Genomic DNA, 24,739 nt, shown 5'->3' on the forward strand with positions numbered 1-24,739 from the left:
GTGTCTCGTGCAATAAACACGCAACACGAAGTCACATCGTACCTTAACTTGTTGTTCAAACATTCCTTGCCCTACCCTAATCTGTTGGTATAACAACAATTCACAGAATTCTCTAAATGGAGTTTTTTTAGACAGAGGGTGATACGTAATGTTGTTCTCGTCGATGAGGTGAAGTATAACACTGATTCTTTGTCAAATGTAATTCAATACTTTCTATCAGGACGTTCCAAGCTTATCCCTTGGATTAACGGCAACCAGCACAACATGGATAGTCATGGCGAGGAGAATGGCATGCAATGCATTCTTCGGTTCCCACAGAATTATACAAGTCCACCTGTTACTCACAAATAAACCTTTAAAATTAGTTGCTTGTAAATTGCAAGTTTAAGGTTAAATAAAGTAAACATTTTTGAATAAACAGGGACTACTTGAAATTATTTTTGAGTCGTAACATTTTAAGTTGTACATTCCAGCATACTAGGATGACAGCCGTAATCCTAAAACAGCGAAATTTAAATCCCTACACCGCCCGAAAATAATTTAACCTTAACCCGTAGGATGACATCGAATTTCCCACAAGGGAAACTAACACACATTCTTCCATTTTAACTTTTTTTTTTATATATGACAACAAAACTGTTTTTATTAAAAAAATAGTTTCTGCGCCACCAACTGACCTATGTTTAAATTGTATTTTATTGGTTTGAACTAAAACCTAAATTTTCTTTACCAAAAGAGCTTTGAATTGACTGAACATTATGCCTGGTAGCGTCAGCAACTAGTTACATAAGTTCACAGTTGAATTCAATCTGCACGGTTTAACTCCTACCCGTCTTGAAACACAAAGTGTGTGTTGGGAAACTAAAAATATGTTCTCATCATTCCATGGAACTAACGTCAAGCTTTGCAATATCTTTACCAATACGAACAAAAGTATGAGAAACAACACTTTTTAATGTAATTTCAGGGTGAAAGTCATTGTGCGAAACAGAAAGAATGTAACGATGAAAAGAAGCAGCCACAACTGCGTACAGTCATGTAAAATAAATATAACGCGCGTGCAGATTACAGTAACATGTGCTTTAAATCGCACAATCAACAAACGGTCGACAATAGGAAAGTCAGGTACACGACTTGTATTTACCCTTGCGACAATGGTGACAAAGGTATTACATACTTTCTTGTGGGTAGGAAAGAATTTAATTTGTTGCGAAAGTCGTGTTCGTGGCCTTACATAAGAAGGGAAGTGGGGGCGACATTACACACCAAGTGGCCATTGAGGTATCTTTGAGATTGCGAGGTGGATATTTTCGCATTGTCGCTTTTTTTGTTGTCGCTTGTAAATCCCACATTTAAAAATAAGCCTGAAATGAAATGCTCCGGGGAATTCACTGCGACGGAATATTGAAACTGCGGTTTAGATTCAGAGACGGAATCTTTACCAAGATTGACTGATATCTTATCACGTATCAACGTCAGCAGCACAACAATACCACAGGCAACACACAGTCAGTGTTATCAACGCCAGGACAATAATAAATGAAACTTCGTACATAAATAAAGGTAAGCGATAAATAAAGGACTGACGCAAATATTAAAAACACAAACAATTGTTTGCAAACCGCTTCCGTGCAATTTGTTTGCTCTCATTCGAAGTTCAATCTCATTTCGCATTCGAGAACGCCGGCGATCCTTTTGCCGCGAAACAACTTGGGGACAACCAGTGACGCCATATTTTATGTTTCGTCACACGATGGCGACAGAGACGTCACGTGACCCGGGTTCCCGACGGGACGATTGTCGTTGGGGAGGGAGAGTGAAGGATTGTGGGTAGGGTGTGTCTGTAGAAATGTCAGAACTTGGTCTCATGGTGTTGGAGGTGTGTGACGTCATCACCATGTCATGATTGACTCCAGTACTCAGGTGACGACGCAAGGTATCCAAACCTCCCTGCAGGCGACTGAGATGACTTGATGACGCGATTCCAAGGCGCTCTAAGTCACTGTAAAATAGAACAACAAGATGAATTACCAATTGCGCATGTTTGTGATGGTTTTCATAATTATGTAAAATTAAATTAATTCAATCCTCGTTGTAAAAGTAAACATTTTTTACCTGGTAGATATATGTGCAAGAGTTTGAAGGTCATTGATTCCGTGTGCGTAGAAGCTTCGTCTGTATCTACCGAGTTTGATCATGTCAAGCCATTCATCCAAAGTGGTGACTTCCTGCAAGCTAGTCGGACTGTCAGGGTTCAAAAGCGGTGCGCTAAAAATAACAAAGACACGTTTAGTTGAATAGAATCAATAAAAGGTTGATAAATAGTGTTGCGATCCAAGCTTTCTGTTACCGAGGCGGCACTGATTGTACAAAGGCTTTGAAGGGCGGATGTGGAATTGCGTTTTCAAACAAGCCAACGCGCCATTTGTTTACACTCAATGCAAATGTATTAAAACTGTCCAAACGGAAAATTTCGAACTTGCGACCTTTCAGTTGATCTCACTATATGCGATTAGACAGGATATTGAGCTTGCCACAAGGTTCGCGAAAAGGAGAAGCCATAATTCGTAAGTCGTGCCTTGGTCGGCTGCTGAACGGGGAATTTTACAAACGTTCCTACCTCTGATCCGACGTGGAGATCTGGTCGTTGAGCAGTGAAGGTTGACGAATGAAATTGTCGAGTTGTGCCAAAATTTCGTTGAACGATGGACGTCTTCGGGGTTCGTAGCTCCAGCACTGAAGCATGAGGTTGTGCAAAACTTGCGGGCAATCCTGCAGAAATAAACAGCGTGTTCAATGTTTTGCCATCACCAGTTTTACAGGAAAAATGTGGGTTTGTAATATGACTAATGAGGTAAAATTGGTACCGAAATTAGTGCGCAGCGAAGCCTGTAGAACGACAAAACACGTAATGACCGAATTTGGTATGACCGAACGTGAATGTCAGAAAACATTGTATAAAAGTTTGTAGCCACATAATGTATTTGTGCTTTTAACCAACCACAAACATGGTCGCTAAAAAAAGGGTTTGTTTGGAGGAGGAGCGGCTTGACGCATCCTGTCACACACGTCTAACTGTCCGTGAAGCATTTCAACCATTCACAAATTGTCTTTCATGTGCTCGCCTCCCCAAGCCAACCCACCCTTCCACCATTTCCTTTGGTTCGCCTCTATTAAAACTCCTGCCCATATCTCGACGTCAGTAATAACCCTAGAGTGGGGGTTGGGAAACAGGCGCCGGCATTCGGATTACGGAAAAAGGTGCGGGTCCGGTTGGGAAGCAGGGGCATGACCGGGATTTGCTGAATTTTTTCTTTCACAATTTTCGAAAAAATCAGTGAATCACGAAAATGTATGAGGTAATTTCAAAAAAAAATATTGTATTAGTATTTACAATTTCACGTAGCTATTTGTTTTAACTCTCCCAATTACAAAGCAGACAAGCCCAACAGCTTACACAATTTGTACCTAACGCCTGACCTAAGCTAAGTGACTCGGCAAAGCTACGGAGTTTCGTTCACGCACGCTTATTTAATAAGCCAACAACCACAAATTGGGTTGATAAGCGGCGAAGTCGGTGTGAAGCCGAATGTTAGTCAGGGGCAAGTATTCATTATGTTCACATCAAAACCGGCCTTTCTCACGTGATGCATTGCCGAACATTTTGCTGGATCGATTCGAGCGGGCAACCAAGTAGCAGTTTTCGATCGATATTAAGCGCTAAGATGAGTTGTTGAGCCATTTCCGGGCGTTAATCGCCATTCGTTCGCCACCCGCTTTAATTAGAAATTGCGTTTAAGAGCTTGCTACCTCATTGGTGCCAATTGAGCGCAGAGCGATACGGTTATTACATTACCCGTGTGGTTTCACATATTTCTTCCAAGCGTTAAAAGCGTGAAAGCTAAAATAATCTGACAACGCCCTTGCGACACTTGAAGTGGAATTACATGCGAACCTCAAGTGAACCAGTATTCGCAGAACCCCGGCTCGACAACGAATATTATTAAGTGTTGATAATAGGTCGACAAACTACGTTCACCAGGAAAGGAGAGTTACATAACACAACATGCACAAGGTAACACCGCCCTGTGATTAATTGTGACACGGCCCTTCGACGACGCAGCATTAACCAATTTACAACATTCTGTTTGAAATTAATCCGGGTATGGGAACGACTTGGACGAGCGTGTTCCAAGACACATAATTTTAAGAGTTACCATCCTTTTCAATCGCTATCAAATGCTGATTTAAAGCCTGGGCATAGTTAACCTTATTTGGACGAGATTTTACAGCAGCGAAGGTTTGTCCCTAACGACCACCGACAGTCCAAATGTAATCAAAAACAAACAGGAAGCGAACGCTCGATTGAAAATTTTCTTGTATGGAAAAGTATAAGCTATAATGCCTGAGTGGCTGACAAGGTGCCTTATACGTGCGGTGTGTTTACAAACCAAATCGGCGCTGAAGTCGCAACAAAAATATTTTCATAAGCTCCGAGACAGAAACAACGTGACTGAGCGACAATGGTGGGGGTAGTGGGGTCGGACACGTAGACGCCGAGCGGTCCCGGCATTCGCGCACGAACAACTACAGAACAATAAGATGTCTTTTGCCGAAATCGAGTGCAAGCGCAAACCCACGCAAAGTCGCACCAATGGGATGTCATGACATATCGCCAACCATGATGCGTAATTTAATAAACTGGCAAAGCGTTATTAAATTACGGTGAAACGGTTACCTAACCAAAAATGAGAAAAATGGATGTGAGATGACAGTGTGTTTGTTTTACGTGCGACTTGCACATACAGAGGAAGCTCCTGTGGGTTGAACGTGCTCATAACTTTCATGTGGGTCAAGTCGAGGCGCCGGTAGGAGTCGACCACAGGATTACAGGACGTCTGGTGGCTAAACCAGAGTGGGAAGGAATTCCGATAACTCACCTCTTCACAAGATTCGGGTCGGTATTAAATTGGATAAGGGGGCGTTCGGTTGGTTTAGTTTAATTTTGCAACGGGAGTGAGAAAGCCTTGTAAGCGCTAGAGTGAGTCGGATTAGAAGTTACGGCCGTCGATCAGGCGCCGAAACTCAAACCACTCATGTCTTGTGCGACGAAAACACGACACACCACAACATTCGGATGCGTTTGGATGTTGTGGAATTGTGTTACAGCGTGTACGACTTTCACCGGTCGCAGAGATGTGGAATGTATATTTGGAATTAGACAGAATGACGTACTGTTACATATCTTAGTGCCTTATTCATTTCACGTATCACGTCAGGTTTCAAAACAGCTTTAAAAAACCGCACTCACCACAGGAGCTGGGAGTCTGTATCCATCTTCGATCACCTCTGTGACGTCATCGTTGCTCATATCCCAATACGGTTTCTCACCGTACGACATCACCTCCCACATGACAATGCCGAAACTCCACACATCGCTTGAGGAGGTGAACTGACGATGTCTGATGCACTCCGGGGCAGTCCAACGCAATGCGATCTTACCACCCTGCGGTGGAAATGGACATTTTTATTACTTGCATATAAAAGCTTAAACATTATGTGAACTAATATGGTCGTATAATTTTACTACCGAGACAGAAAAGTCAAACTAATTTGCATACAATGGTTTAATATAGAGGAAATAGGTTTCGGAACTGAAGTTTCGAAAGATTTCGCAACGTTTCGTCACAAACCTGGGTAGTGTAAGTTGCGTGTGGGTCGTTTTCCAGTGTTCTGGAAAGCCCGAAATCCGATACTTTGCAAGTTAAGTCGGAATTGATCAGAATGTTTCTGGCGGCCAGATCGCGATGAACGTACTTCATACAGGAAAGATACCTCATCCCACTTGCAATGCCTTTCAGCATTTGAATTAACTGAACAACCGACAATTCTCCTCTCCTTCGCTGTACAACAAAGAACCAGACGTTGTCATGATGTTGCGAAATGCACACAGAACGCCCACCGAATAACAGGTGTTCGTGATGTTTAATCAGTATGTTTTACACAGTGTTATATACCTGTAGGTATTTGTCGAGTGAACCGTTATCCATGAATTCAGTGATGATCATTGCTGGCACACCTTCAAGTTGACAAACACAAGTTAAAAATCAGTCTTTATTAATTCTATGAAGTATAAAAGTTCATTTACACAAAAACGGGGTTGGGTAAAAAATGAACTTAAACAAGCCTCAACCAAAACTTACTCTGGCGAATATAGGAGTTATTTATTTTTCCATTAAATAAAGGCGCCTAACATTTTCTCTTATCAATGAACACTACAAAGTAAAATTCTGAATGTTTTGAAACATTTGCGGCAAAGTAAGATTACAAATAGCTTGTGTTTTGATATTGCTTGATTGCTTTGACTTGCAACCAACTGACGTATAAATTATAAATTTGACTTGACACCAAGCAGTTGAACTACGATGAGAAAAATTTACTTTAATTCTTTTACTCATGAGACTTTGGTGTCAATCAAATTTTGAAACTAATTAGTTTGGTAAAGTTTTTGAAACTAATTGATCATTACTTATTTTGTACATCTTGATATGCCACAATTTTGTTACTTACTTTTGGTGACGACGCCCTGCAATTCAACAATGTTGGAATCTTTGAACTGTGCCATGGTACAAGCTTCACGTAGAAAGTTGGTCTGGTCGATCAAACTTGCACCGTGTTTCAACCTTTTCACGGCAACAGGAATAGATGTTTTGCTTTCAACCAATTTCCCCTTGCAAACCTCCCCGAACTCCCCTGAACAATGTTGATGATTGTAAGGGAAAATATTTTAACAAAAAAATACACGGCTTTAAATTTGATAAGCTACAAACAAAATGGCTGCCTTTCACACCAACATAGCACGTGACTTACCTCGGCCAATCACGCGTTCGATTTTTATTCTTGAAACATCGATCTCACGGGTGATCTCCTTCACTCCCTGATGGGGGTCGCGATAATCCACATATGTTTTGCGCTGCGCGTTCCTCACTGTCAACGCCACGAAAAGAAAGCTCATTAATCTTTACCACATGCCGGTGGATTCGTGTTTAAATCCCGTTTCATACACAAACAAGCAATATCCTGGTACTTACCACCCATGTTGAATCCGTCGCCTACGATCAGATCCTCGGCTTCCGGAACCTTGGAACGAGCTCTGTTATCCGCTTCAAGCAACATACGGGCTTTTCGCCTTCGAACGAAACATACACCAGCGACGACAGTGACTAGCAGGATTGCTGCAACTGCGACAATGATGATGATAACTGTGCTGCTTCCTTCATTTACTTGAGGCTTGTTGGTTCCGTTTTCTAAAAACGTAAATACAAAACTAATAAACATGTGTGTAAAACAAGCTTATCACAGAAAAACGTCCAATTATGAACAGTGCAGTGCATATGTGTTTAACAACTTGCTTTACCATTGACAGGTGTCAAACCTTACCTGCCAGTGTGGTGTAAGAGAGAGGATGACTGAACTGACCAAAACCGGCGGATGTGCGGGCACGGATCCTCACTTCGTACGTAGTGCCGCTCACCAAGCCGGCTATAGTAGCGTTTCTCGTAGCAACCTGAATATTTTCGGTGTCAATTGGAGGTCGCGACCCTGGCAGCCATCGAGACTCGCCCGGCGTACAACGTTAATTATAAGCTCAGCAAGACAAAGGGTGCTTACTTGGATTTTGATGGGCGCGGAATGAACTTCAGACTTCACGGGGTCCGCTTGTACTTCATAGTCTATGATGTGTCCGTTGGGTTGGTAGGGCGGCGCCCACTGAAGAACCAAGTTAGTTTTGTCGCTTGCTAGAAGTATGATGTTGTTTACAGCCGAAGGAACTGTGAAATAAAGAATGCATTGTCACATAACACAGACTAATGGTGACGTAAATTGATTATTGTCATATTTGATACTTTTTTACTTTAAAAGAGCAACATACCTGCTTCGCCGGTAGATATCTCCATTCTGTGAGAAGCGGGCGGAGACTTGGCCACAGAAGAAACTCCGTTATGTGACGTCACCTACACAAAAATAAACCTAGGTGTTAAGCTGGCTCAATTTTACCGCAACATAAAATCGTGTACAAAACGCACGGGACGAAATTGCCAGCTTCCAAACCGGAAGCGCAGCCCAAGTCGAGATATAACATGAAACAGGTCGGGCACGATTTTCATCCTGTGAGGTGCGAAATGACGACAAAAGGCACCTTTTGTGGTGGTCGAATGTCAACTAGGACTTGCCAGGTGGTCAACGGTTAACATTACCCGCACTATATTTTTAATAAACTGGCGTTTGGTGACACGCGATCAATGAGTCGTTGTTGCGGAGTTTTCTATACTCAAAACTCACATGATTGTCCACTTGAGGTTTAATGTGCCGCCGGCACTGTGCTTTCAAACGCACATAGCAGTTACGCTCAGATAGGTTATGATTTGGCGTTGCTTCTGCGCCAAGAAGTGGATTAAAACCACACCCGGTTGAAGCTTGTGATCCCGTGACAACCCAGTTTCCGGATAAGTTTTAGTAAACATTTTTTTTATGAGACGTGCTTGTGTTCGTATTACAAACAACACACTAGAAACCAAATTGAAAAGGAACTTGTATTTAACATGTTTCAGATCCGGTGTTATCAAAGTTCTGGGATATGAGTTGGCGCCTAAAACCACCACCAACCCGAGTATTGTAAACTACAATAATTGCTGGTAGCCACAGACAAAAATAAATGACCTTTTTGTCGTTATTTCGTCGTGCATAACTGTATCTACATATTCGGAAACCACCTTTGTGAGTCGCCTCATTCGCGACCGTACGGCGTGAAACAAGCACCATATGCTACGTTAACAAGCTAAGTACAAGTCTGAGTCACAACAGACTGACTTCTGCGAAGGATTAACCGCGTCTGTAACCAATGCGATGGGAGGTAGCCCCTCCTTGTTAACTGGGCGACACACTCACCGCGATGACGTAGAATGAGAAGGGCTCCAAGTCAGTAATAGTCATCGAGGTCTGCGTGAGGTGATGACGATGTGGGGGGAGGAAGTCAACTGTGTCCGGACACGGAGTGCATTCGTTCCACTCCGATTCGCAATGTTTGCACGAAACGCTGCACAAATTTACAGGCTTGTTTTGAAACAAGTGTGGGCGTTAGGTTGAAACAGTAACGTGTAATTATGTCCGCTATGGGCGCAACGAAAAAAATCAGATGTCAATTGGTGGAAAATTGTGTCTGACATGGGAAAGTACGCTCTGTATGCACGGAAGGAGCTGAATTCGAATAAAGCCCCGGGTCATGTCGGCGTCGCGACTCCACTTTCAAAAAAAAATAAGGAAAAAGTAACTTGTGGCGCAGAAGGGACCTGGTGGTAAATATTTTATGGAAACTAATCCGCGCCGTTTTTGGAACGCGAGATTTGGGGATTATCGATGCCGAAAATTGCCGACGAAGCGACAGAGGCCATGTTGGCCCAATGTTGGTTTTGGATCAGGTCGTTTGGTCGTGGTCGGTCTTCAAATTTGAGGTCATCAATATTTCAATATCTCACATCATGTCAAAGGAACAGTCGTCAAGTACATGAACGTGACTTTGACCCTTTGAACTTCGCTTTTATGTTACACGTTTTTTGTGCAAATGAGTTGTAAGCGGGAAAATATACCGTTTTGTCTCAACATATTATTTTTTATTGTTGTATAATTATGCTTGGGCTTTATAAAAAACACGTAAAGTTTTAGTAAGAAAATGAATACCTGTAATACAAATCATCTCGACCTCCAGTTGAAATCGGTGTCGACCAACGAACCGAAACTGAGCCTTTGTCCACCACGTAAGTGACGTTGCTGGGTTTGGACGAAGGCTCTGAAAAAACAGAAGCCCTCATTAAAATCCACAGACAAACACAAAAACGCCCCATGGTTTGCCCCTGAGCCCCGGTAATGCATACAAGAGATAATGCAGTGTTTGGGGGTCAGTCGCTTCCCATGCAAGACCCTTGACCTGCTGGACCGGGCGGTTGCGTTTTGCATAACAACATCACGATAATGCTATTATGACTGGAGTCAAAAGTCAAAATCGGGTGCGATACGGTTAATCCCAATCTACACAAACTAGCCTATGAGGTTTAGATCTGGACCGAGGCAAGCTTTGAAGGGCGAGCATTAGTAAAAGCCAAAATGAAATGACCGTCGTTGACCTGCGTTAGTTTGTTTACACGTAGAAAATTGCAAGCGAAATTATTTTCTCACGTTACAGTGGTTTGCCGGTAATAAAATCACGATCACATAATGAGTGTTTGGCTTCACTTTATACTCTTCATACAGGGTAATTGACTTTTTGTCGCCTCTCATATTTCCACACAATTGATGGTAAAATTATGGACAATATGACAGCATCCATAAAACGACCACAACAATCAATCATCAAAAATTGAGAACGCGGTACACTTGCAATAAACTTCAGAAAAACGGCTCCAAACAAGCACATAAATGCAAGTACCCTAACCCTGAAGGTGGTTCACAGCCCACAAGTCTGACGTCAAACCACATATAAAGCAACAGTTAATGCTGTACCCTTTGTCGTGGCGCCCCACCCTATCCCAGGATAATTTCCTGGCGAGTTTAAAAATAAAAAACCGCTGTTGGCTCAACCCAGGAGGTTAAGTCAAACATAGCACGATGTTTTATAGATGTTGATGTGTTTTGGGCCGATCAAAGCCGCCCTTGTTTTAATGTGGACAAACCGTTGAGAGAATGATCACGAAACTGTTCAAGACAAATACACGCAGGGTTGTGAGGTATGTGGTGTTGGTGGGCGGGAAAGTTTACAAACCATTGGAAACTTTTAATAGCACTGTGATTCGGCACGTAACGTAGAAATGCTCGTGTCCCGGTTATTTTACTCAGATCCTGCCTACGTGGATCGTAAAACACGAGCTTGCCTCACAGAAAGCACACTGAGCAAATATGCACATTCCATTCAGTTATACGGAAAACAATGGGATCGTTTGGCTTGCGACATGCGGGAAACATGGAAGGCGGCATGTTTGGTAAGGTCGTGAATTATTGTAACATTTGTCTTTCCCGGCCGATGTTTTGACCTGCGTCAATTCACCTATAACATGAGTTAGGTAAATATTCGACCAAACCCACATGTAAGTGGAAGCAAAAGCTCCATTACGTAATGGAGGACGAACGCCAGTACTTTCCAACGTCAGTCACTGAGAAGTGCAAACAAGAGCTGCCTGGAACTATTTATGCGTTGCAACACGTGTTCGGCATTTCCTTGTTGAACACGTAGGGATGGCAATATACACAATTTAAGAGAACATTACAATTATCTAATCCTCTTTATAGGGCTTGAAGAGAAGGGCGTGGCGTCACCTGAGTTCTATACTTTCGCCTTGACAATGCGATTTTCCGCTGAATTAAAGTCGAGGCGTGACGAGGTGCGTTTGCCAAGTTGTAATTATCGAGCTTGACTTGCTCACGGGTTGACGCGCCACAGTCAGAGCACAAGAGGTTTCCGTCCTCACATCTCTAACATTTAACTTACGAGATGTAACAAGTTACGTATAAATATGGCCAAAACTAATGCATCGATTTAAATAAACAGGAATTCGTGTAAGCCAATAAAATCTGTGGTGTAGATATGAAGACGTGTAGCGGGAAGGGTTAACATAAAGTGTCACCGGCTTATGGAGCTTTAAAACTGTCGGGGTGACGGGAAGTTGTATTTGCTTAACGGAAAGTAACCAGTTTAGGTGATTATTATCGCTTGCTTAAAATCACAACAGCTATCGCCAGAAACCACATAGGTTAAGTATTCCCAACGTACAGAATTACAACAATGATGGATGAACAAGGATGGCAAAACACATTCTCAGTCTGTTGAGCGAAATTTCGAGCCTAGTCGCCAACGACGTACCAGCACCGCAACATTCCGCACGTGTAATGAACCGTGAAACGCACTGGTCCCGCGCTTTGTCACGTGACTAATCTGATTTTAGCGCCGAGCGCAAAACAAACATCCCCAAATATGTTTGCACAACTTTCAACGAGAGGATCAATTTTCAAGCGAGGTTGGATCTATCGCTTAGTCGCCATTTGCATGCCCAGTACGAACAGTTACAACCGCACGTGGGGATTCGCGGGTTAAGAACCAGATGTTTAACAGTGGTGGGTTCAAGTTCCCAAGTTTGCGCTTCGTCTTACCGTGAGGTAGCTTTTGGATTACCAAACAGCGCAACGCCCCCGTATTTACCGGAACGTTAATGAGGTTGAACTTGAGACCCTGCGGTGTGTTCCATGTTAAAAATTAATTCGCAAAAATAAATTTCAGAATAAAACTATTTCAGAGGGCGTAAACAATTTAATAGGGTCATTGGGTTCAGGAGAAGTTCATTTTATCTTTATTATCGACGTCACTATTTGGTCGCCGGTTGGAATTAAATCCAACTTTCGCCGTGGTTGGTCACCCGCCAAACGAGGATGCCTTGATACACACAATGGGAAGCATTGTTACTGACAGATGGGAACGGATGTTTAAGCGCGTGCCACTGGCTCAAGTTTCTTCGTGCATTCCAGTAGCAGCAAATGTGGTTCTTATTCACGACACTGTTCTATTTCTGCCCAACCCTGACGTAATATGTTGGGAGTAGATCGATATTTGAATGCTACGTATCACGATTGGCAGCATCTTAACGGATCAAGTTCACAAATAATGTGATGGAAAGTGAAGATAGCGGCGCGTTCCTACAACACACATTGGTCCTGACGTAGTCGCCTTAAGCTTGATTGACAAATGCCGTGAAACCACAAGCTGTAAACCTTTTATGTTAGCCGCGCAGCCTTTGATATCCAACCCCGGGGACGAAATTAATTTTCTGCGGCGAGTTTGCGAAAAGCGATCATTCCCCTGGGAGAGAGTGAGGTGCTGTGTTTGTATCAATTGGTTCTCAAATCTGAAACCGCAAGGTGTTGACTGACAAACGCTGACGCACTTAGCATTGCGCAACAAGAAATCACCGGTGCGTGATTGAATTCCTGGCACGCGCATTTAATAAGCGTATCGCGCAAACAATGTCCCGTAATACACAGGTAAGCTTTTATCGACGACTCGAGTCATAAAACGTAAATAGAATGACGCGTGACTGAGAAATTTCAATTGTCTTTGTGATATTCCGAGACCTTGAGTTAACCTTTTGAAGAGCGACGTGGAATCACAGATTCCAGACAAGGAAACGTTGATATCGTTTTTGACAACGGGACTCGGGAAAGCGCATTGTGTTTGTTTTGGTAAGCGTTAAGAATATTGCGTCCCGTTGTTGCGACAACTTGGAAGGCTTGAATCATGTTTTTATAACGCCAATCGATAAGCACTCTATTGCAGTTGACATTCCAACCATTCAATGAAGCCCTTTGAAAAGGCCGCGACTTGAAGCACCAAAACGACAGTTGATGTTAACCTGTATATGTACGGATGTGACGAACTTCAAACGATACATACGAATTATAGACCAGCGACCACAAACATACTTTCAGATCGTAAATTACTCTTCGGAGCCAACTGTTTTCTCATGGAGCACACGAAACTAAAGGGTTAAAATATGCTGTGGCACGACTTCAATGTAACACGAACGCCTCATAATGCACCTATTGTGAGAACAAAGGGGTCGCCACGCCCTACTTTAACGAAGGCGTCAATTAAAGTGGCTTTAATTTAAAAGTGAAGGCTTGTTTAGAGATTAGTGGTAACTTAATGAAGAAAATTTGAACAAGTCCCCGCCTGGTATTTTTGTCGTCGGAACGTGAACTTTGTGTGAACACAAATTTAACGGCAAACATCCTGGAACGCCTTTGTGCAAACAGTTGGTTTACTTTTTGCAGGTTTGGAACTCACAGTGGGTGGCGAAGCAATTGTTCCTTCGGCGGAAGTAAAAAGGTGTAAAACATCATTCAATTCGGGTATTATAACGGGACTGGCATATTCCAAAAATGTTGTTACGGCAAGCACCGGGTGCTGACCGAACACTTTCGTTTTTCCAAACAAAAGATCATCCAGAAAGGCTTTGTACGCGTGGGGTGACTGGATCGATTAGGTTACCTGCTACCGGTATTTATCGCTTGGTGTCATATCACAATCCTTTCAGACAGTTACAAGCTGGTTCAAATTTTTTACCATTTTCTTCGAGCGACAGAACATCCCCACAACAATTCAAGGAATGCAGCCGCAGTTAAAAATACCCAAGCACAAGTCAACACATACTTTTTAGCTTGCATGGGTACAGGAAACATAATAACCAGCACCGGGCAAATTAACATTTAGGGCGATTTTGACACCCCGAGGGCGGTGATTAGAATCAGTCTAATTCTAAAGTCAGGGTTTGGGCATTTCGGGATGCAATTAGACAAAACCTTTCCGCTCTGATAACGCAGGTCGCGTCAATTTGGGAAGCGATGCCGACGACGTGTGTGAGTGACAACCACTTCACTGTTTACGGTGACTTGTTTCGCGTGAAAACGCTCAGAGTAATCTCCCAGCACAAAGAGGAGCTGAACTACCACTGACCGGACTGAGTGAATCCGCTTCAACCCAGCACTTACACAACAAGCTTATGCCATAAAATAGTTAGAGGTAAAACTATGAGGCTTGAAAAATGACGTCAGTTGGAAGCTTCATTTAAATTTAAAAACACGATTGGTCATAAAGCGCTGCGCTGTTGAAATCGACATTTCACTGAACTTCGCCTCAAAATACAAGTTTTCCTACTTTACTGATCGATGAAAAGCTTTTGAAATCCATTGATTGGTTAAAGGTAACACGTTCGTACGTTACGCAACCCAAAATAATTGAAATTTTATGCTCGCCCTCTGCCTGACCACAAGGCGCAACCCTCCGATATGAAAATTATAACTTACGAGAGCATCCTTGGTTGAAGTTGTCGGACGGAGCTCTGAAGTAACCTGGTTTGCAGGTACACGAGGTGGAGCCGGTCAAGCCAGCCAAGCTGTGATGAGGACAACGGGAACAAGGTTCGTTGCCAGCATTCGTCTTGTAATATCCAGCACGGCAAACTATGAAATAAACAAAGTTTTTTGTTGAAACTGTCACTGCGTTGAATTTGTACAAAAACACCGAAAACTAAAAATAAATTGAATAAAAATGATAATCCAGCGCAAACATATTTTGAAGTTTATCAAACCGCCAGAACAAATTCAAATTGCGCAAGCAAGCACAGGGGCGTCATTTCTTGCGCAATACAAGGGTATCGACTGCCAAGTGAGAAAGGAAAACAAAGTTGTCTAAGCAGGCATCAATTTGGAGACACACCCCCCGAACTGAACCGCTTTATTTGCATTTCTGACGGGAAATAAGATCGTGTGTCTCTCGAAAACCGATTTAGTTGTGGGTTTGGAACCTTATCCCGCAACTTTAGAACTTTGAACGTTTCAAAAGGAGGGAAATAGATCCCATAAAGTGTTTGGGAGTCCTTTCATCACCACATACAAGAAGCACTCGGCTCGAGTGGTCTCTGCTTGTTGGATTTGGTGAAATGGTCACGAGATTTTTGCGGCGTGCTTGGAATTTGTCGAATCTGTATTTGTCGTCTTCAAGTGTTCTTCAGCACCAGCGGTAAAATTGCGTCATTTTAACTACTGCCTTGTAAGTGTTTGCAGACGAAATTTTTTACTTGACTGTGGTTAGATGGTTTGTCGAGATCCGTGTTTGGTAAGAATTGAGGTGAAATTCACACGGCTTTAAATCAGTAATTGGGCGCAATTCCATACGGTTGCAGTGGTGCATATCCGCTGGTAAGTAAATGGATGCGCTCGATGCGTTTGTCAAAACTAAAGGCTTCTATCTCATAACAGAGATCCGCGCTATTCGTGCGAAACCGGCAGGACGGCCACGAACTTGCATACCAAAGCACAGCTGTCACCTACGTTTCCGTGTTGGGTTGTTGCGACCGTGAACGCCCACACACTAGCAACAAACAAGGTGCCTGGGATTACGGGAAAGGGAAACCGATAAAGAGGCGTGAAGAACCGTTGGGAGCAATAAGAGTAAGAGTGACGACCTGCTTTTGCGACGCTGTCAGTTTGCATAGTGGGGATGTATTACCAGCCGCGCCATATTGTTTGATCAAAGTCTAATCGACATCCATTTTGAGAGCGATTGAAACTTGAACTTGAAGTAAAACCTGAGGAAATTTATTTAAATACAAGGGTCGGTTATTTCGGATGTGAACGGAATCCATTATGTTATTTGAGGGGAGAAGGGTGGACGAGGTGTCGCGACTATCAGTGATAAGTGCCTCAAGAAGGATTACAAGCTGGAATTTGATAATACACCTACAATTTTAATTTAGGTTCGTGGGAACTTATGTCTTCTGACCCTATAATAACCTCTCGTAAATTAACATCCAACGGTGAACGAAGGGTTAAGAGGCGCTTGTACATACCGTCCAAATGATTTTTGCCAAATGGCGTTAAAACCAGAAGTAAAGGTGTGACTTCTACTAAATCACCTGTCGGGAGTTCGGTGAAATAGTGGTCGGACAACGGATTATCTTTGAGCGTTGTGTTACGGTATTTTTCTTTCATTAATGGTGCCCACAATAGCGATGACTAACAACGATGTGTCGTCGCGAGCTAATGGTTTGTATATTTCTGTACTTATTATCCCTTTGTATTGCCTTAAAGCTATCACAGCATACATGCGCCAAGGACGCACATTGGGCTGAATATAGAAAACAATTGTGCTCATTGTAATTGGCAACGGCAGCTGGGGCAGGTGGAAATCAACGCAAGAGCTGACAATTGTGGAAATGAATCATTGCGTTTTTGGTCGACAGGTTTTCCTAATTGCACGTTGAAGCACTGTTGTGTGCTGCGTGTTACATTTTTCCCCTCCTGTGATGTGAAAGCTTACAGTTTACAGTAAACGATGACAAAATTTGAAATAACCAAAGCACGACGATTTCACATTGTGCGTCTTTTGCAGAGAAAATCTACTTTCCCCGAAGCCTTAGGGTCGCTAACAGCGAAATCAAACTAATCCATTGTTGTTTGGTGCAACATCTGTCAACCCTGACACAACACACCGATAAGGAGTCAGATAATGCGCTCCATTACAGGACTTTCGACTGCACAACGCTTCGAGCAGTAGACGCGATAAGAAATTCCATTGTCTGACAGTCAAGTTCGCTCGAGTTTTTCAGCACTTCTTTTGCCACAAGGCTGATCATGCGGGAAAGGATTCGAGTTCACGTCATGGTTAAAGTTGGCACGCTAGTGTTCGGCGGAACCAGTCATTTTGTAAATTTCGAACATTCCATAAACGAGGTCACAACAAGACTAAGCAACACATTTCCTAGGTTAAGATGTAAAGATACGTGATCTCTCGACAATTAACATTCCGGACAAGTGCCAAAGCCAAGCAGTACTTACATAAATCGAGGCCTTTCGCAATCTGTCGAAATTCTATCGCTACGTAGAGAGATCGTAAAAGGGCCTATCCACATGCTTTTACGGTTATTTAAGGCACCGAATACCTCAAACGTTACGTGGGGCTAGTCACAACCTGTTACGTGCATTGAGCTAGTCTGGTAATTACGTACAAGCGTTCGTACCTTTTAGCCTCGGCCAGCAGGTACAGGGTCGGTTCGCAAATAAGTTAAGTTATGATAGATGACCAAAGTCAAAATGATATATGGGACTCTGCTTGGAAATGAACCCTCAAAGACCGACAACTTTAGGTAAAACCAATCACAGACCTTGTTATTCTCACAGGTGGCCCGGTTTGCATGACGTAATAGGTCAATCATTGTTTGTACGCTCAAAGCAATGTTATTGCCGGAAAGTGGCTCGTAACAGCACTGGGGTTTCGCGGACAATAAACATAATCGGATAAATGATTTTTTCTTTGCATTCGAAGATTTGTTCAAGGTTCAAAGGGCCACCGAATTATTTAGGGCCAAAATTAATGTTCGTAATGACAGTTCCCTGTTTCGTGACAACTTGGAAAGCAGAATCAATTTACGTAAGTTAACATTAAAATAAACGTCAAACAGAATCCATTGACGAATTTCAGTAAAAATTTTTTGGCGAACACAGCAAGAATCAGGTTTTTTGCTTTCTGCCAAAAGGTCGAAAATGAGAAATGAGAAGCGACTGAAATAACTGCAGGATGGAAAAAAGCTCATCATTTATAAAATGAATTGCTTTTTGTTGGCAAACTCAGTACCGCGGGGAACAAGAAGTTGGTGATAATCTACCCAAACAAACACGGTTAGAAGCGGAAGGCTGTCCCAATATAGATTAACTAAATTTGATTAACCGGCGCCTTGCGTGCGAGAGAACGGAGACGACGACACCTGCTCACATGTTGTTAAGCACGTGAAGGGCAAATATTGACCAAAAGAGGCAGTTGAAGTTACAACGCCATTTTGGGCAAATCTAATGCAACTTGGTTGCAAGGGGTTAACCAACAAATTACTAAAAAAGCAAATTGACGTTGTTATGAATGTTTAACTTACTGGCGAGGGCAGGAAACTCGTTAGTCGTAATCATATAGTCTAGAACCTACACGCAAACATGTTAGAGATAAGATTTCATAGCCAGCATCCGTCGAAACCCACGCTTGGTGATGTCGCCTGTATCCGTGCACTTTGTTTTCTTGTCCAATATTGTGTAATACCCTTCAGCCAAGAAGGCCGAAACAAAGTTTGCCGCGTGCCAACATTGATGTGCAGAACGGCGTGACACCCTAAATCTAGCAAAGGTTCAGAGCGCGTATTCCGAATTATACGGCTATTAATCTTAGTGAACAAATCAAAACGTCGAAGGGTAAGAAGCATGCGACCAATCGAATTACCTTGGCAAGAGGTGAGTTCGCTGTTTGGTTCGTAACCAGCTTGACATTGGCAAGAACTGGTTGGCACAGTCCATTTTCCGTTGCTGTTGCATCGGTATTTCGGCACTGAAGCGTGAAAATTTGCCAGTTAAACACGAATAGGTACACGACGACTATTTAGTTGTCCTAATTTACACTGACCTTCGCTGTTCATGTAAACGGAATTGGAGACGCATTTTCCATTCACTGACACAAGGGAGGCGACTTCACCACCGGCCACAGTTTTGGGGAAGTGGGCGAGATTATGAGTGATTTCGGGGCAGTAGTGGTAATACAGTTTCATGCTCATTATAGACATGCAGGCTCCCTGGTCCTGTGCTGCTATGTACAGTCCACGCCTAACATAGAATAACCAATTAAGAAAAAAATACATGTGACAACCACGAGTAAGAAATACATTTTGCTGTTAATATTTACCGTTGTAGAGGTCCAATAACCAACGTTTTCTGATTAATTCCCGATGATCCAGCGTTTGATGAATCGAAGCGTTCGCCGGCCGCCACAGTGTCAATTTTAATGTAGGGGTTTTCCCTCCATGGTGGAAAAGTACTGGAGGCGACATTCAAGGACGATGGGTAATAGTAAAGGGTAAAAGTCTCCCTGCATTCCTCGCACTTCATCACCGAAAACTCAATGTCGATGTAAACCCGTTTTGCCGACCTTGAAACGTGTGACGTAACGATCAGTGCCTGGCAACTAATTCTCAACAACTTTTGCTTCACAGGGAGGGCCTGAAATCGCACTGTGTACTAAAATCGCACCAGGTAGCGTTTAGGAATATTTTTGGATGTTAAAAGGTTCGAACAAAGGTTCGCCACTTCGCTGAGTGCTCGGTGGATGAACAATTGCCAAGCAAACAGCGAGACCGCCCAGGAGAAAGCCTCAGGTATTTGCGAACAAAGCGAAATTCGAAAATGTTTTCTGGAACATAGTTATGTTCGATTCGCCTGCGGTTGGGCCACGACAAATATTTCATCCAAACGAGCGGATATTGAAATTCACCAAATCTATGAAATGTTTTTGAACACTTGATAGTATAATTTTCTAGCTTTATTCAAATCAATTCCGCTTTGGGATTTTTTAAACATTAGTCATAACTTCATCACTCTCTGTAGGTTCGTTAACGTCAAGTGCGCTTAGGCGTTGAGATAGTGCAAGTTACCGAACGAGCCTGAGAGGAGAAAAGATTGGAGCAGAAGCTTTGAAATTGTGACTAACAGTGGTAATCGAAATTCTCAATGGTTCGCATCATCCACTTACGCAACACGACTACTATTAATAATGGAATATAGATCCGCTATCGGCGTAAGTACAATCCCTTAGCAAATAGTGAATCACCGATAGGGCGCCAATCGCTTATCGCAGAGAAATGTCCGTCGAAGCAAATTTTAATTTCCATATAGTTGCCTTAACAACTAGAGTTGGGTTATTTTAATCCTTACTTTGCATCAATGAATGGAGATCGCGCCCAGCTGTCATCAGTTTCGCCAACGTTGCACGTTTGGTAATAACGTATCGTGCTTCCGTCCAAATCCTTACCGCTTAACTCTTCCCACTGTAAAAAGTGAAGCAAAGGTCAGTTAAGTATGTTTGTTTTTGCCAAAGCTATGGAAACACACTATGATTTGAAAGTTAAGCAGCTTAAGCCGGCAGAGCTTGCAGCGCTATGCCAAGTTCGCAAGTTCTTACGCACGGAGAGGCCACGCAACAGTTGCAGGGACCGCAGGATCCCACGGCGCTACTCGCAGTGGTGCATACGTATTGGCACGCAGTGGTACAGATCAGCAATTCCGCTTGGTGTAGGATTAGCCGCCGCTCACATTTACCAGGGCATATTTTTGAATATAACCGACTTGATTTGCACTATCAGTTAGAGCTGTCACTTTCCATTCAGCTTCGTCGACACTGTTCTGACGTAATGATGTCGACGCGCTGTTAGCAATGATGATACGGAATTTGCGATAAGAACGCCAAGCCGACGGCGTTTTATTTGGATAATGTGCGTCAGAGGTGGCGCCTAGAAATTTTTCCACTTTTATCGCGTTCCACTTCCCGCGCCGTGTCATACTTTTGCGTATTGCGAAACGTCAAGTAATGAGAAAACAACGCCCTGACGTCGCCTGGAGGATGTGAATGGGATCAGTGTAACACAACATTAAGTCGCCATGCAGTGCTTAAACTTGGTATCACACTAGCAAAATATCACGGTTTGTGGTTCAAGTTTCAGGGGTAGGCTCATATTTGTGTAAATTGGCGAACAGGTGGATTTGTGAAGGGCTTGATTATGTTCGCCCAAGCGGCAATTTCCGATTATATGCTTCTTGCTGTCAAATAGACATCAACAACCAATAATAATGACTTTGTTCAAATCGTCCCCCTGGCCAAAGTTTGTTCGAGTTGAAATATAGATAAGTGCAAGACAAAATGCCTCCCACTTCAAAGGCCTTCTACCCGTAACAATATCACTAAACTTGTTTTCCAAACGGGCAAAATAAACGTGCAAATTTATAAGACAACAACCATTTTACAAAAATATTTATCGTCTACCCGACAACACGAGGTATCTGATCGCGTGAGAAAGAAGTCGGGTTGAAAGTCTGCAATCCCTACTAGTTTTGATTTCTGCGCGACCGCAATACAATTTGACGTCTGGCTAAAGATAACATTAATCAGTCCGATGGTCGCCACAGGTAACGTGTCTGAGCGATATTCAATGTCGCGTTGACATAAACGAGAGGGGAGTCGACTGTTTCACCATTCTCACGCTCTATCAGGCCGAAAGACAGCCAGCGAGTAAGTTTCTGCGTTATTAGGTTTCACCTAAAAATAACTTTTTAAATGATTGTGATAATTCCGTACGGTGAACTAAACGGTTTTTGACAAATTTCCGACTAACATAACAGTTGTATCCAGGTCTCACAACACCAGTCGGTTGAAATGATTTAAAGGCGAAGAGCTGACTGACTACATTACGCAATGTTTATTGTGTAAAAACAAGCACTATCAGATGACTGGATGCGACCCAATGGGACTCGCATAAATCGATAAATCGAAATTAAACTTGGCGCGATTCCCTTGGTGATATCATAATGGTTTTAACGATCATGTGTACGACATAACCTGCCAGAAGTGCCTCTTGTTTAAACACTTTTTCGAGTACCATTTGGCATTACAATATACCACCATCCACATCTAAAGCTCTGCACGCAGTGTGTAGTTTCTAATGACTCGCCTACTGAATAACCGCGGTATTAAGTTAAATACGTTTTATGTAAATATTCTGCGTTAAAGCGCGAAGTCCACCTCTCAAGTTGTGTAATATATACGGAACACCTGCTAAGAAACTTTCTGCATTCCACAAAGGATTACCACAGAGACAAAATTACACAACACGTCACGAACCTCGCCTACTGATATACATACAAAAATGAGAAGTGTAAAATCCCAAAAATTGTCGCAAGCCACTTAATGTTCGGAATTGTTTTCAGAAAGAGTGATTTCTGTTTCATTTGCCGCCCAACCGTAATCGAACACCCTACAAATGGCTATTGGTTGAGGTGAGACTGTCATCCCGTCTTATTGATAAACCACAGGTCGCAGGCAGGTCTTTGTTACGATTGAAAATCGAAGAATTGTCCCGATGGGATATATGATAACGACGTGCACACATCAAAGTTAGCTGCGGCAGGCGAGGCAATAGGCGTCGCTCTCGCGTCGAAAGAAATTAATCAGTTCAATCTGAGTGCACGCAAACACTGCGTGTTCTAATTCCAAGTAGTGAACATTTATTTAATTGTTTAAAACGCTTGTTGATTCTGAACTGTAATTTATGTGTTAAAAAGTTACACAAATGTTAACATCAAGACTTACCCCTGAGTTTTGAGGATAAACAGTCCAATGAAGATCGCTTGTAGCCTTTTTCGTATCATACAGAACATCTGAAAACAATAGCACATGGAAAAATGTATTTTTTAATCCTTACTGTTATTGCTTTTTGTGTCAAATGAATGAGGATAAGTAGGCTTGAAATGTCATTACATGCACAGGTGTAAAAGAGGATTAACCAAACGAGCTATAAACAGTAGAATTAATGGCACGAGATAATTACGCGTGCACGTTGAAACCTTATCGACGAAACCCACAACGTGTATCTATATTAAGGATGTTGCACAGCAAATTCAATGCTTGGAGATGTCCAAGCAAAACTGTGTTAATGTTTTTGTGATGGATTTTTCTTTGCAGTATAAACAAGCATGGAATCGTTGTTTGCCAGCGCGAAACTGCAGCTGGTTTTGAGTAACCGACGTAAATGTGACGTCGCGCTAGAACTGGTGCTAGCGTGAGGGTAAAACGCTTCTCATACTATTATACGAATCACACTGAGGCATTGTGACGAGATTACGGCGAAAATAGTCTGCACCGCACCATGAGCAAACGAAAAAACGTAGATGGTAGCGATTGATGCAGCGTCACCACAAGATGGATATCGCTGATCTTTTTTGTCTCAGTCGGCCAAATGCCCAAAGCAAATACCGACCGCGGTCTCCACGCAAGTGCGTCACGAACTGAGATTTTCGCGTCGGGCGTAAAACTCAAGGAGAATGGTCGGTTTCTTGTGATCACTGCTCTTGCCTTCCAATATTTAGTAACATTGCGGCACGAACACCAGCGGTCCCACGACAATAACAATAATTCGAGAAAATTTTCGTTATTTCAATCAAATGATCTTGGCTGTGGCCGGGGAAGGCACTTAGTCTAATTACTGTTAAAAGAAGCAAACACATCATTTCGCCATAAGGGCGGGATCGCACAGCCAAGGTGCGCTCGTACCATTGCTCCGAGCTTGTGTCAACCACAAACGGTACGAAAACAATTTACACACAATTATCAGTTTGATTGGAGGATTTAAACAACCCAAAATTTCCGAACTCATTATCATAAGAAAGGCCGAAAGATCCATTTCGGATACGAATATAGCATGTATAAACAGACAGACATCTGGTTTACATCATCCGAATTTGTTCATTTAGTTAACTGGGCTCCTAACTAAAATCTAACGGCTATTGTTGGGTTGGTACATGGGTCTCTTTGAAGTGACTGCTTACGCGACAAAGGCTCTCCAATACGGAGAGAACGCGAATAGCCAAAGCGCCGAGTTCTTTCAATTGGCCTTTACACGCCTTAAGCACACAGCGGCGATCACCAATAACACAAGAGACATTGCGCAAACAAAAAGCGCGCTTATGAAAGAGTTTTTAACCTGTACAAGGGCCTAATCGATTTTTTGAATGGGAAAGAGTTTCTATCGTCGCCATTTCTAACAAACAGTAGTAAAAATCAGTATTCAAAGTTATACTCACATGTGTCACAAGTAGCTTGATACACCAACACAGCAAGTTGAACCAATATGAGCAACCTCATGTTGCTAAAATCCAATCCAGCCTCGAAAACGTGTTTAAAACAACAGATAAAAGAAAACAGATTCTTCTTGTGTGACAAGTCTTTGTGAAAGATCGATGTTTATTTCCACTTGTTTCACAAACAAACACAGTCTTAAAGTAAAATCCAATTCGTGCTAAACAATTCCTAAACTGACGATGGAAAATAGTAAATAGAATATCATGGGCATTTGCCGTACAAAGAAATAATGAAGGCTCGCATTGCAGCCACTCTACACCAACCGAACAAAAGATTTAAGAGCTAGCAGCATTTCTTAACCTCTTTCACCAAAACCAAAGTTTCTATTGCCGAATTAAGGTAAATATAACTCCACAATGAACGATAACAAACGTGGCGCCAACTAACTCCGTCCACTTGCACGCCTTCCTATGTAGCTAC

General features: G+C 42.6%; 1 protein-coding gene across 1 annotated transcript; it reads right to left on the reverse strand.

Moving 5' to 3' along the window:
* Window positions 1-934: 934 nt before the first annotated feature.
* On the reverse strand, window positions 935-24,488 carry LOC145901968 (ephrin type-A receptor 4-A-like). The gene is made up of 21 exons (XM_082989793.1): window positions 24,262-24,488; window positions 22,772-22,839; window positions 20,344-20,456; window positions 19,319-19,561; window positions 19,043-19,239; window positions 18,863-18,967; window positions 14,905-15,060; window positions 9,739-9,847; window positions 8,950-9,097; window positions 7,934-8,015; window positions 7,672-7,832; window positions 7,441-7,567; window positions 7,071-7,307; window positions 6,871-6,987; window positions 6,571-6,753; window positions 6,018-6,079; window positions 5,694-5,903; window positions 5,312-5,506; window positions 2,621-2,772; window positions 2,116-2,268; window positions 935-2,002 (listed from the first exon to the last, which is right to left on the reverse strand). Exons 1-21 carry the CDS (start codon window positions 24,320-24,322, stop codon window positions 1,747-1,749), a joined length of 3,135 nt encoding a protein of 1,044 aa, XP_082845919.1. The 5' UTR covers window positions 24,323-24,488; the 3' UTR covers window positions 935-1,746.
* Window positions 24,489-24,739: the final 251 nt, after the last annotated feature.

This window comes from Ascidia mentula, chromosome 5, assembly GCF_947561715.1.
Source record: "Ascidia mentula chromosome 5, kaAscMent1.1, whole genome shotgun sequence".
Taxonomy (NCBI): Eukaryota; Metazoa; Chordata; class Ascidiacea; order Phlebobranchia; family Ascidiidae; genus Ascidia; species Ascidia mentula.